The 14047-nt window shown below is 38.1% G+C and overlaps 1 protein-coding gene across 2 annotated transcripts in view; it reads right to left on the bottom strand.

Moving 5' to 3' along the window:
• Positions 1 to 483: 483 nt before the first annotated feature.
• LOC138819779 (CCR4-NOT transcription complex subunit 6) overlaps positions 484 to 14047 on the bottom strand; it is a 36164-nt gene continuing 22600 nt past the window's right edge. For both annotated transcript variants that reach the window (XM_070011312.1, XM_070011311.1), the window contains exons 7-12: positions 13484 to 13641; positions 12573 to 12727; positions 11805 to 11959; positions 10854 to 11084; positions 6725 to 6927; positions 484 to 4695 (exon numbers count right to left, since the gene is read on the bottom strand). In XM_070011312.1, coding sequence (XP_069867413.1) covers positions 4483 to 4695; positions 6725 to 6927; positions 10854 to 11084; positions 11805 to 11959; positions 12573 to 12727; positions 13484 to 13641 — 1115 coding nt within the window. In that variant the 3' untranslated portion in view covers positions 484 to 4482. The remainder of the gene's footprint in view (positions 4696 to 6724; positions 6928 to 10853; positions 11085 to 11804; positions 11960 to 12572; positions 12728 to 13483; positions 13642 to 14047) is intronic.

The raw sequence follows: 14047 nt of genomic DNA, 5'->3' as shown, positions 1-14047 counted from the left end.
GCAAGCACTCTACCACTGAGCCAACTTCCCAGCCCAAGTGACACATTCTTTAAGTTTATATTTGTAAGAAAATACATTTGGCTTATAAGGTAGTTAATCAATTAGTATAAGCTTAACACAGTGTTTGCTACTGTACTTAAGAACATTTATTTAAAATAGGTCAACTTCCTTCAAAACCATGGAAGACACATGAGCCCATTCTTGTATTATGAGGTACCCACTATATACAACAAAAAGACCACTGGACGCCTAGATACTAAATCCAACTTTGGCAAAGATATGAGTGTTATACTGGATAACGTGGCCATGAAAGGGAAACATGTGTTCTTATCATCCACCACCCCAGGGCCCTGTCCCCATCCACCCTTCCCTTTGCAAAGGTGAATTACAACCCTGGGCCAGATGATGCAGATGGGCGCTGTCAATTAACAGAGTTTTCTCAAGTCTCAGGATTACAGCTGTACAAATTACACTGTTAAAATATTTGAAACAGATATTGAATTTATTGGTTGGCTATGAGTAGGAAAATACATCGGTAAGGAAAAGAGACCCTGCATATAAATATAATACTAGCTAATTACAATTTGACCAGAAGGTTCCACTGAAAAGAACAGTAAAAGCGCTTGTTACCACCAGTCCACATGGTAGAAACTTGGGTTTCCATTACCCTTATCCACGAGCTGCCTAGGCAAATTGACATTCTTTGAGCTTGGTGCAGATAGTGTGCTGGGTTTCGTTAGGAAAGGTAAAGAATCAGTCCAGTGCACTGCACGATACAATATACTGTGAATAAAGACTAGATATCTATTTTACACATCACATCAGCATACTGGCTTTTAAATTTTATGTAACCAGAAAGAAGAGCAAAGTGAACATCCTAAAACACTGTTTATGGTGGGGGGGGGGGATGGGGGGACAACAACTTTCCTTACGATATAGCATTCTCTGAATTGCCTGCAACATCTGTACCGGATAGTACAACTGACCAGTTACAGCACCACACCACTGCCAACTATCTGCCTAGGTTCACTTTTGCCCTTCCTTATACAACATGACTACCAAACCTTGAAAGTCACAATGGAAACTAATTCTCTATACTTAAAAAAGTGGAACTCTTAAAGCTTGAGTGTTATATTGAAAAAGTAAATCAGAAGAGGTTTGAAACAGAAATGCATTCTACCCAAGGTAATAATGATGTCGTTAGGTTTCAAAGTGCTAACACAAACTTAAGTTTTCCTGGTTGTTACCAAATCAAAAACAAAAAGCACACTTCTTGGAGATGTTCTTTGCCTATCTTCTGGGACTATTAAAATTGCAATAAACAATTTAATTTTACAAGTTCAGTTAAATCATGCCATGTATTTTGATTTTGATGAGCATTATTTAAATTCTCAAAGCATAAATAATCACCACAAATATGGCAAAGTGTTCTTCAAAAGATTTACAAAGAAACTGAATGACTCCAAATTCTTTTTGTTTTTTGTTTTTGGGTCCGGTCGTGGGGCCTGAACTCTGGGCCTGGGCGCTGACCCTCAGCTCTTCGGCTCAAGGCTAGCACTCTACCACTTGAGCCACAGTGCCACTTCCGGCTTTTTTTTTCTGCTTATGTGGTGCTGAGGAATCGAACCCAGGGCCTCATGCATGCAAGGCAAGCGCTCTACCACTGAGCCACCTTCCCAGCCCCTACTCAAATTCTTATATCCAAAACAGAAAGCATATTCCAAATTTCCTGGGAATCATTCCTAAGATGGATTTATCCAGTCAGAACACATCAGAGAAAAACATTACATCATATATTGTTCACAGAATTTCCAAAAAATAATCTACATGGAGAACAGACTAATTTTTTATTGCATTTTAGGAAGTATAAGATTATTGGATATTATTCAGGACACAGAAGATATTTAAAACATAAAACCTTGCTTTCAAAAGTAGCATTCAATTTTGGTGTGACTGACCATTCTTTATACATCCAAGTATTTTATTTCTAAATCAACATTCTCGGTTCAATTTACCTAAATAAGGTGAAGAAGCTGTTCAAACTGACCCACAGAATGTCTGGAAGAATCAAGAACAAGTATTTTCAAGACATAACAGGCTATTATATCTTAATATGCTGCCTCCAAATTCAAATATATTATAGACAGTAACAAATACAGATGAAAACGTCTTGTGTAAAGCTCAAACCTTTAGCATCTAACAAGTGCACTCTAGTTCCAGCATCTATGCAAGAGTATGTCTTCCACCAACAAATACAAACGAGTAAGTGCTCCTCCCCCCTCCCCTTCCCCCAAGCTCTCTGGGCCTGCGCCTCCACAATGCAGGCCATAGGAAAAGCGGCTTCCTCAGTCTCATCAGTCCAACCAGCCCCCAGCTCCCCTGGCTGGAAATCGTCATGATGCACGCACATTACCAACACAGTGTTTAGGAAAAACGAGTAAACATACCTTTAATTCACACGTTACCAAAAAAATAAGACAAAAGACCATAAGAATTTATGCACTGGTTCTACATCAGCAATACCAGCTTTCCAATGTACTGATTATAAACTGGATGTGTTTGGTGTCAGCACAACTTAAATACAAAGCACAAAAACAATTTTAAGGAAAAACAAAAACGAAACAAACAACAAAAACCCACCATTACAACAAAGTCTAAAAAAAAAAATTAAAGGGAAAAATCAAGTCTCAGACAGACTGAAGATCAAAACCTTTTGAGAATTTCTTGAAAAGAAAAAAAATCATTTATTTAAACAGTATGTCATTTTATTTTCTCTAAAAACAGAATAAGCACATTAAGTGCTGAACATTTTCCATAAAATTTTAAGTCATTATCCAAAATGACTCCTCCTCTGTATAAAAACTGTTAATAACATTCAACAATTTTTCTTCTTAATGCTTATATGGTGTCCTTTTGCTCCCCTGCCTGCAGTTGAAACAAAAGCAGTTAGTCCAAACTCCCTTTGAATTCATTTGATTTGGGAGAATAAATGAATGAAAACAGAAGATACACACGTTAAGTTTGCAAAGTTAAAGCTGACTTTACATCTCTAATCTATTAATGGCACTATGGGCAAAATACAGGGTACGACGTAACTTTTATCGTGGTTGACATACTAAAATGACTTAGTCACGTTAAAAATGATCTGAAGAATTGCTTTAAGGACCTGTTTTGAAAATGCAATTATTTATACTGCTTCATAAATGGAAAATTACTTTAAAAAAAAGGAATGATTTAAAAAACGTGAGAACAAGGAATATACAGACAACCGAGTAGAACTCACATGATAGTAGTACTCTGGTGACAAACAGCACTGTGCAGAGACACCTAGAAGCAGTGCGTGGGTCTCATGGCCCACCCTATGTACACGCTCCAAAATGTGATATGCAATGCTTCACAATGGGAAAAAAGCCATAGCTCATACAAAAGCATTTTCATAAAATTCTCACAAATGTTTTTAAAAAATATAAAAGAAGATGCACAGATTTTCTCTGCATGCACAGGCAGTGCTCGGTGAGAACAAAGTTAGGCAGGCACAGTGGAGATAGGACAGGAAGTGTCTCAACAAGGAGTTAAGCTGGACCAAGCAGCTGTAATTTTATAACTTAAAAAAGTTAGACTTAAAAATATCAGAATGTACATATATTAACTATCACGTTCAGTCCTTAAATGCCTACAGATCATTCATTGTTCAGCTTATCTGTCCTAGTAGATAGTTTTCATAAAAATTCATGAATTCATGAGTTTTAAGTTGCCTCTGGCCCAAGAAAATGTCCTAAGGTCTAAGCAGACTTAGATTTAAAGAGCAATGTTCTCCATTTAAAAATAAAGTAGTACAAAAGGGCTAACATAACCCTAACAGTGCAAATCATTGCAGAGAAAGTCTGTTGCAACTCTTTTACAAGCTGGCCTTCAGAACACAGGAAACAGGTTTAAAAAAAATTAGCCTTAATTTACAATACAATTGTTTTCAAATCTGATTTTTTTAGTACAAAATTTCATAAATCAGGTCTCTGCGGATCATATACAATCATAAAGGCTAAATTCAAATTCTATATTTTACAAACAAGTCTGAAAAAGGAGGGAGTAAAGTCTGGGAGAATGGTCTCTGGGTGTTACTACTGGCCTCAAAAAAAGTAGTGCTACAGATTTCTGTGCAAAGAGAATATGCTGTTCAAACATTTTCCTATTTCAAGGCATGAAAATATTATATTAGATAGAAGAAACAGGAAAATTACTTGTAACAAATTAAAAATAGGTGCAAACACACCAATCCCTGTCTAGCAGTATATAAAGCATATTGGGCTCAGAATTTGTCTGTTGCTAGCACCTGGCTTCTTATGATACCCTTATACCAAATAATCAGACTGAAAATTCAAATCATCATTACAAAAAATCCCCAGTGGCCATACCTCACTCCCTTATATTCAGGTTTTCACGAGCTTGCAAGTAAAACTGAGGTTGTCCTCTGAAGGTACTTGACTACCTCCTGCCAGGAAGATGAATGCCATTAACTTGGGGCAGGAAAGGCAGTAAGAGCTCCAATTGTGCAAAAAGTGAGAAGTGGTCAGAGGGGATGAGTGGATGTGGGCAGCCGGTGATGTTATTCTCAACTAGCCAATGGTGGTCCAGAGGTCCCAAGATGGCTAAAGTGTTTAGCTGAGGTTTAGAATAAAAGATGTAGTCAATTATACCCTGAAAAACAAGAATTGAAAAAAAAAAAATGTCCAGTAAGATAACATTGAAATACTGAGTGTTTTCAAGGCATCCTTACCATCAATCATGTTTGGTAAATAAGGTAATTTATTGGGGCTCTTTCCTGCCCCAGGACTTGTACATAAACTCTCTCTTCCGTGTGGAACATTTTCTCCTATTTGGCCTCTTGTTAGCTCCTTCTCAATCTTGAAATCTTAGGTAGAATCATTTTCCAAACATCATTCTAAATCCTATCATCACTACTTATTTTCTCCAACTACTGATGTTCATCTTTTGCCTAATAGCCACGCCATGGTGTTAAGTATATATTCATCTGTGATTGAACCTGCAGAGTTTTGAGGTGAATGTTCTCTAAATGTCCACATATTAAAGGCTTGGTGTCCCCCAAGATGATGCTTTTGGGAAGTGCTGTGGGCTTGGATGAGGTTTGGTCTTTGTAGACTTTGGTCACTGGAACCATGCCCCCTAGCCTGCTCTCTTTTTCCTCTGCTTTTGCACTGGCTTCTGCCAAAATGTGCTGCCTCATCAGAGAAGCCCAAAGTCACAGGGACACTCAATCATGAACTAGAACCACAACTAATGCAGGTTAAACAAACCTTTTCCTTTTGTAAGTTAATGATCTCAGATACATTGTTATAATAACAGGAAGCTGTCTAGCACAAGATGTGATTTTTCGCTTTGAACTATAGCTGTAGCACCCCTGATGACATCCAGCACTTGCAAATCCGCTGGTTTAGTTGCTATCTGTGCCTTCTCTACTTGGCCAAAGGCCCTGAAGCATAGCCACACAGAAACAATAGAGAATATAGTTTCACACTCTCCCATTCTTTGTTATCACCATCGATTCTATCAGTCTAAGAATTTAAAGGAATCTAAAGGCCTCTTAGAGACAGAGACCATAATTTCTACGTTCTGAAATGCAGGAAACCTTGAGACTACCAAAGCTCATTTACATTCCAACAATCTAAATGGAATTCTTTTCTTCAACAATCACCTATATGAAAAACGAGGAAAGTAACCAAGAGAAGTTTCTAGATTGTATGCTATTAACTACATAAGACACATATGAATGCATTTTTTGAACAGTAGGAATGGCTAATGCCAATCACATTTTGGCACTCACTCCAAGGTATACAGTTTCAGTTATGAGTGGAAGAATGCCTCACCTCGCCTAACACCAAACTAGATACTGCAGTATTTCATTATGCACCGGTGTTAGTGATAGTGTACAAGACACAATTGGCCCCCAAAGGCAAATGCTAACTTAGGAATTGATTTACTGCCATTATTTCATCTGACTTCTTTTTCTGGAAAACATTTTAATAGGCTACCTAGAAAGTAAGGACATGAAATCAATCATATGGACCTTCACATAAAAGCACAAAGAATATTGCTGTCCATAAATTTCATTATGCACCCACATTTTAAAGGCTTACTGGTGTGCAATCCTTTGGTATAATTAATATACACTTAAAAAAAGTAACAGGAGAAGAGTTCAAGTGTCAGCAAGAGGGTGAATGGAGAGAGTGAAGGAAGGTAAATATAATCCAACTATTTTATGTGAATGTATGAAAATAAAACAATGAGAGGTGACATTGTTTTAAGAAAGGGGGAGACAGAGATTGCTAGAGAAGGTGAGGTGAGTGGAGTACTCTGTTTTGTTTTGTTTTGTTTTTTTTGGGGGGGGGGTTTGGGTCCAGTCGTGGGGCCTGAATTCTGGGCCTGGGCGCTGTCCCTCAGCTCTTCAGCTCAAGGCTAGCGCTCTACCACTTGAGCCACAGCGTCACTTCCGGCTTTTTTCTTTTTGCTTATGTGGTGCTGAGGAATCGAACCCAGGGCCTCAGGCATGCAAGGCAAGCGCTCTACCACTGAGCCACCTTCCCAGCCCCATGGGTGGAGTACTCTGTACGCTTGTATGGCAATGTCACAATGAACCCCCCTGTACAGCTAGTGTATATGAATTTTTAAAAACGGAGATATTTACAAGTGTACAAATTTCAAGGCATACCTTGAAATCAAATGTGTAATTCGTGTAAGGCATCAGACCACTCTCATAGGCACTCTTTAACTTGAAACCGTGAGTGATTCTTCCATTGGTCATTCCATTCTTCCCATTGCAGCTGAAGTTTGTAAGACTTTCATTATATCTCAGTTCCTTAAAATCTTTATGATTTGTTTCTACTCCACCAGTGCTCAAATATTCTACAACACCTAAAATGAAGTGGAATGAATTCTATCATTGTCAAGTATAATACACAGCAAGAAAAATGTAATTTTAAAAAATCATGGGATAGTAGTTTAAAAACCTAAACATATTATTTCCTAAAATGTTCTGGTTTACTTAAATTTGCCAGAATTTGCCCAAATTATTTTTTTCAGGTGCCAGTCGTAGGGTTTTAACTCAAGGCTAGGCATTGTCCTTGAGCTCTTTTGCTCAAAGCTCCGGTGCTCTTCCACTTGAGCCACAGACCCACTTCAGGCTTTTTTGGTGCCTAATTAGAGATAAGCCTCTCACTGACTTTTCTGCCCAGGCTGGCTTCGAACTGTGGTCCTTAGATCTCAGCCTCCTGGGCCACTAGGATTACAGGCATGAGTGACTGGAACCCGGTAAAGAGGCTTAAGTTCAGGTGGTAGAGTGCCTACCAATGAGTGTAAAGCATCAGCAAATTTGAGCCCCAGCCTCCAATGAAAAATAAAAAGGCTGAGAATGTGGCTCAGTGGTAGAGTGCTTGCCTAGCATGCATGAAGCCCTGGGTTCAACTCCTCAGTACCACATAAACAGAAAAAGCTGGAAGTGGTGCTGTGGCTCAAATGGTAGAGTGCTAGCCTTAAGCAAAAAGAATATCAGGGACAGTTCAAGCTCCCTGTCTGGCAAAAAGAAAAAGAAAAAAAGAAAAAGACACAGCCCAACAAATCCATTTTTACAGTTATAATACACAGAATATTTTACCTTTTATTCATTTACATAAACAGGTATGTCTTCCCAATTATCATTCTCCAATGTCTATCTAACACAATTGGGCTTAAGTATATTTGCTAAACTGGTCCTTTTGTTTTTAAAATCAGGTTTGCAACTTTGAAAAATGACTTAAACCACATCTGAGATTTCTGCTTATGCTACAAAAATTCTTAAAGGGTATGTAATCTTTATCTTGGTTTTTTTTTTTGGGGGGGAGGGAGGGTGGTCCGGTCATGGGGCCTGAACTCTGGGCCTAGGCACTGTCTGTCCCTCAGCCCTTCAGCTCAAGGCTAGCGCTCTACCACCTGAGCCACAGCGCCACTTCCAGCTTTTTTCTTTTTGCTTATGTGGTGCTGAGGAATCGAACCCAGGGCCTCAGGCATGTAAGGCAAGCGCTCTACCACTGAGCCACCTTCCCAGCCCCTATCTTGGGGTTTTATAAATTTATATTGTCAACTGTGGAAGAGACCAGTTAGTGGCAAAGCAACTTCACCTTCCCTGAACATTTATTTCTCAATTTCCTACACTTAAATGGGCTCTGCAAACATAATAATTTGTATTGCACTAGCTAGCATGACTGAACATTTTCCTAGATTTGCTACTAAAATATGGTACTTTGTAGCTAGTCATACTGTACTGAGAAACTACCAGAGTAATTCTCACCTGCCTCAGAGGCAGCAATACCCAAACAGCCTAACAAAATTATAGCTCTCCAATACTTTCATTTTCCTTGAAAACAAAGATTGTAATTGTTTCTTAATGGTCATTATCTACTGCAAAGGCTATAATGTACTATCAAATTAATCTAATGTGTATATGTGTGCATTCATGCCTACAAGCAAATCTGAAAGTATTGTTTGTAAGAAAGGAGATCAACCACAAAAAAAAAAAATCTAGTTTCTTATTATAAGAACTACAGTTTGTTGCTTGTATTACCTATGGAAAACTAAGACTAGACTTGCTCTTTTTGATCTACCTGAGGTGGAAAGTCATCAAAAGGAACAAAATATGAGAATCTATAATATACAGTTGATCAACGAAAGTAGGATTATATTACCACATGAAATCCCAAATGAGCACTGTTTTTTTTTTCCTTTTTGAAGACAGAGTTTAGTACACCACCAACTGGAACTCGTATTCTTCCTACTTTAGCCTCCCATGATTATGGGATTATGATTATAAGCCCACACCTCTGTAATCAGCTCCCAAAGAAACTATCTAAATAACTATTTTGGAGTTTGGTTATCCATGACTTCAGGTAAGGAAAAAACTGTATGAAGTAGTGCATGCCTATAAATCTCAGCACTTGGGATTTAACGTATAGTTCTATCTGTTCTTTACATGTTCATACTTCAAGTTAATGAGCTGAAGCTGGATGTGGTAGGATGTGTCTATAGTTCAGCTACTCAGGAGGTCATGGGGGATAATAACTTGAGTCCAAGAATGTGAGATGAGCTCTTGAAACATAGAAAGACCCCATTTTAAAACTAAAAGTTCAAGTTGACTACAAATTTTTTTCTTGGGGGTAGGGGAAAGGGAGAGACCTAAAGTGCTTTAGGCCAGGCACCAGTGACTCACAACTGAGGCTGAGATCTGACAATTGAGGTTCAAAGCCAACCTGAGCAAAGTCACTCTATAAGACTCTTTATCTCCAATTAACCACAAAAAGTAGAGCTGTGGTAGAACACTAACCTTGAGCAAAAAAGCACAGGAATAGTGCCCATGACCTATGCTTACACACACACACACACACACACACACACACACACACACACACACACACACACACACACACACACACACACACACACACACACACACACACACACACACACACACACACACACACACACACACACACACACACACACACGGTACTTTGGTACTTAGTTTTGGGGATATTTACACACATATAATGCATTTGTATGTATGTACACAATGAATAAATATGAAGTTCACTTATGCTTCATTTATACCTTATAAATCTAGCCTGAAAGTAACTACATAGACAATTGTTTTTGTTTTTTTGCTAGAACCAGGAATTGAATTCAGGGCCTCCAGTTCTCCCATGGCTTATTTGTTCAGAGCTGATGCTTTACTACTTCAGTCACACTTCCAGTTGACTTTATAGAATTTTAAATAATTTTGGGCATCAGACAGGTTTCATGGTACTGAATTATTTACCTTTTTTGGGGGGTCCAGTCGTGGGCATGAACTCTGGGCCTGGGCGCTGTCCCTCAGCTCTTCAGCTCAAGGCTAGTGCTCTACCACTTGAGCCACAGTGCCACTTCCTGCTTTTTTTTCCTGTTTATGTGTTGCTGAGGAATCGAACCCAGCGCCTCATACATGCAAGGCAAGCGCTCTACCACTGAGCCACCTTCCCAGCCCACTGAATTATTTACTTTTGACATCATGACAATGTTGAAAGTTTAGGACACTGGAGAAGATTGGTTTAGGGATGTCCAATATTACATGTGATTACCAGATTAATGTCCAACCACCTTAAATTTCCATAATACCACTTCATTTTCTTTCTTCCTTTTTTTTGGTCAATTGTGGGGTTTGAATCCTGGGTCTGGGGACTGTCCCTAAGCTCTTCAGCTCAAGGCTAGTGCTATACCACTTTGAGCCACAGATCCATTTCCGGTTTTCTGGTGGTTAACTGGGAAGAAGAGTCTCACAGACTTTCCTGCCCAGGCCTGCTTTGAACTGCAATCCTCAGATTTCAGCCTCCTGCAGCTAGGATTACAGGCATGAACCACTGGCACCAGTTTACCACTTCATTTTCCAAAGTCTCCCTACCTACCAAAAATAGCTAAAATACACATGAATATTACAAACTGAATTTTTTAAACTAAATTTGAAGTGAACAGGTAAAAAAAATATATAGTATTAAACATCTCAAGTAAAAGGTGCTGATTCTGCCGGGTGCCGGTGCCTCATGCCTGTAATCCTAGCTACTCAGGAGGATGAGATCTGAGAATCACGGTTCAAAGCCAGCCTGGGCAGAAAAGTCCGAGAGACTCTTATCTCCAATGAACCACTAGAAAACCGGAAGTGGCGGTGTGGCTCAAGCGGTAGAGCGCTCCCCTTGAGCTGAAGAGCATTCAAGTCCCATGACCGACAAAAAAAGGGGGGGGGGGGGCGGGAGAGGCTGATTCTATATAATCTTTCTTACCAGAATCTGGCAAAGAATTCAGATCTGCACATAAGACAAGTGGAATGGTTCCAAATTCTCCCAACACACTGGATTTGAGGCTTCGCGAGGCTTTATCAATAATGTTCTTCACTTCTGAGAGGAACATCATAGTTTGTACCAACTTCACATCAGAGTATTCAGGGTCCCAATGCATATGAGCATTAGCCACAAGAATAAGTTGTTTTTCTGTTCCAAGATGTGGTTTGCCAGCTATATTAGAGAAAACAAGTAAAACTTGCCCGTGAGCCCACAGATTCTTACAGTCTGAAAGCAAGTTCTATTGTAGTCTAAGAATAAAAAAGGGCCCTAAAATTGCCCTAATCGTATCCCACAAAATCACTGAATTTGGTGTACAACAAACTTGAGAAAAATGAATATCTAAACTTCTTGTTGGTATTTCTCAGCAATGGGAGATTCACTGCTTTACACAGCCCAATGTATGTGTGTGAAACAAGGCTTTTTAGATGTCCTTCTGCAGTGTCCCCAGATCCAACTGTTCAAGTGACAGAGTTTCCATTTTCACCATGAAAGTCACTCTAAACATACTTTCTATTTGGATTAAAAGCAATTATTAAAGTATATAAAGAGAAATGAAGCTTAGAGAAACTATCCTTGTTGGCAAGAAATCATGGAAGTGTAGGGTAAATCTATTCCTAAGCAGTCATTTTAAATAATATTGACTTCACCATTTTTTTTAATATGATGAATTCCAGAGAACAAAAATATTTTTCAAGAGGTTTAACACTTTTCTGGGGAACACTTTCTCATCTTTGTGATAGAGAAAGAGATAGTTTTTGGGAAAAGAAATTCTGAGTTTCTTCAGGTGTTAAGCCAAGACCATTAAGTAATGAAATTACTGTTTTTTAAGATGTCTAAGCAGAACTATTAAATTTAGAAGGTCAACTTTACAGAGGTGAAAGGATCACTCACATGACATTTCAATCAACTCCTTTCGAAGTTCTAGCAATATTGCAACTCCAATGTTATCTTTTGTCATGACTCTATTCAGCATAGCTTCAGACCCTTCTGAATTTGCCATTGCTAGCTGATTAAATTCAACAGTGTGTTTCTGAACCAAAGTAAATCTAAAACAAACACAAACACAAACATACACACAAAGAATTGAGAATATCAAGATATTAGCTTTATAGGAAATATTTTTTTCTCCCCAAATTTCCTGACATAAATAAACAGCATGAAATCTTATTATGGAAAACTTTCACAGTTAGCAGTAAGCTTCCCACACATTCACTTCAAGTTTTTTCACTCTATTACTGATACAAATAAGACCTTGGAAAACCTTTACAATTTCATACAGTACAGTCAGTCATCCTGTTTAGATTTCACGTTGGACTATCTCGGCTTGAGATTTTTAAATCTTTTTTTTTTTCTTCCCAAAGTACGGATTTAAGAATCCTTCTACTGTTGCAGCAGGAATGTTAACTACATTGTATTTCAATTAACATTTGGAGTTAAAGACCTAATAAACACCTGAAGAAACAACAGCATTTAAAGCTTGTCTCCAAAACAAGGTTATTTCTGATCATTAAAAGCAGTAACTCCTTATGCCAATAGTACTATATCTTAATAATACTAAGCACGTCGTTCTCTTATTTGCTAATTTCCACACCCTTCGCCTCCCCCCCACCATGTAAATGCTGAGAACATTTTCCTTTTTAAAAAACAAGGTACGCTTACTTTTCTGTCTTGAAGAATATTGCACAGCCATCAACATGTTTTCTTTCTTGTTCTGACATTGTCCTAGCTCGTGATTTAGGACTAAAGAACCCATTATAGCCACGTTCTTTCAGTTCTACCAGGAAAAAATTATAATACTGTTCCGTTTCAACCTCCTGAAAAATTATGAACAGCAAATAACTTCACAAAATAGAATTTATGAGTGTTACACATTAATTCTGTTATGTTCACTCAATTTTCCTACGCATTAACCCTATACTTTCAGTTTGAAAGCCTGAAATCACTTTTTTCAAAGAACAGCACACAGATTAAAGGATGTTTAACATATTTTCCATTTAACTTATCTAAAATAAATTGGAACAACTTATTGACACCAGCTGCCAACATCAGTTTTTAGTCATGTAGTATAATAAATGAAGACACAGACTTCTATGCACAGATACCATTAGACATGTTGGAAAAAGAATCACACATAAGGAAGGAGCTTATTACACACTATGGATCAGAGGAAAAAGTAACTTGACCAAGATTATTTAAGATATGGGAGCTGGACCCAGAAGCCAGTTACTGATAAGGGCCAATACTTTTCCCACTATGTCCTAATTAGTAATATTGCTAGTCAAGCAAAATTTCATCTAGGAAATGGACATAATTTCACTAACTTTGTTGTTGCTCAATTAAAAAATAGTGACCAGGGTTATTTGGGGAAGGTGAGTATTTATTTATCTGTTTGTATTTGGCAGCACAATAGTACAAAATGAACAGGGTGTTTGCGGGAAAACCCAGTATTTTGAAAACTGCTGAAAGTAGGACTTAAAATGTGTCTGTGTAATATATTCCAGTGTAACTGCACCTTGCTTTATCAATGCTGGGAAATTTGTGAAATTTAAACATTCTTCTCTATGACTTACCTGAAGACTTATAATATCAGCATTGCAGCTGAAGATTTCTTGAATAATGGCCTTTTTCCTGTAGTCCCAATTTAGTGCCCATGATGGACAGTAGCCGTATAACTGCCGGGTCGCATATTTATCACAAAGAACATTATAGCACATGACAGAAAACAAGGCTGTAGGAAAGATAACTTTACTTATTCACACACTTGGTAAAAAAAATAAATAAATAAAAGCCAATAATTAATTCCAGCAATAATTACAACTTAAATGTTTAAGTCTGACTTTAACCACTCAACCTATACTCACTGAAAACCTAGACATGGAAGAAATAAAGCAAGATGGACAATGAAAAGACACATGAGGACAAGTTAGAAGATAATGTACTTGTTGCCTGCTGCACAAGTATGCATATGAAGTTTAGAAGCAAACAGAATAAGACCTTGAGTCTTTCAACCTCTAAATCCAAGACTTCTGAAATCTGTATGTCTTCTATTATGCCACCAGTTACTAATATAAGATACGGAAACTTGACAAGTTTAATAGACATGGTTAGCTTTCTTCTACAGAGCCACTATAGGT

This window comes from Dipodomys merriami, unplaced genomic scaffold, assembly GCF_024711535.1.
Source record: "Dipodomys merriami isolate MVZ:Mamm:240054 unplaced genomic scaffold, mDipMer1.0.p SCAF_819, whole genome shotgun sequence".
Taxonomy (NCBI): Eukaryota; Metazoa; Chordata; class Mammalia; order Rodentia; family Heteromyidae; genus Dipodomys; species Dipodomys merriami.
The sequence above is the reverse complement of the archived record's forward strand: the minus strand, read 5'-3'. Positions and strand labels throughout refer to the sequence as shown.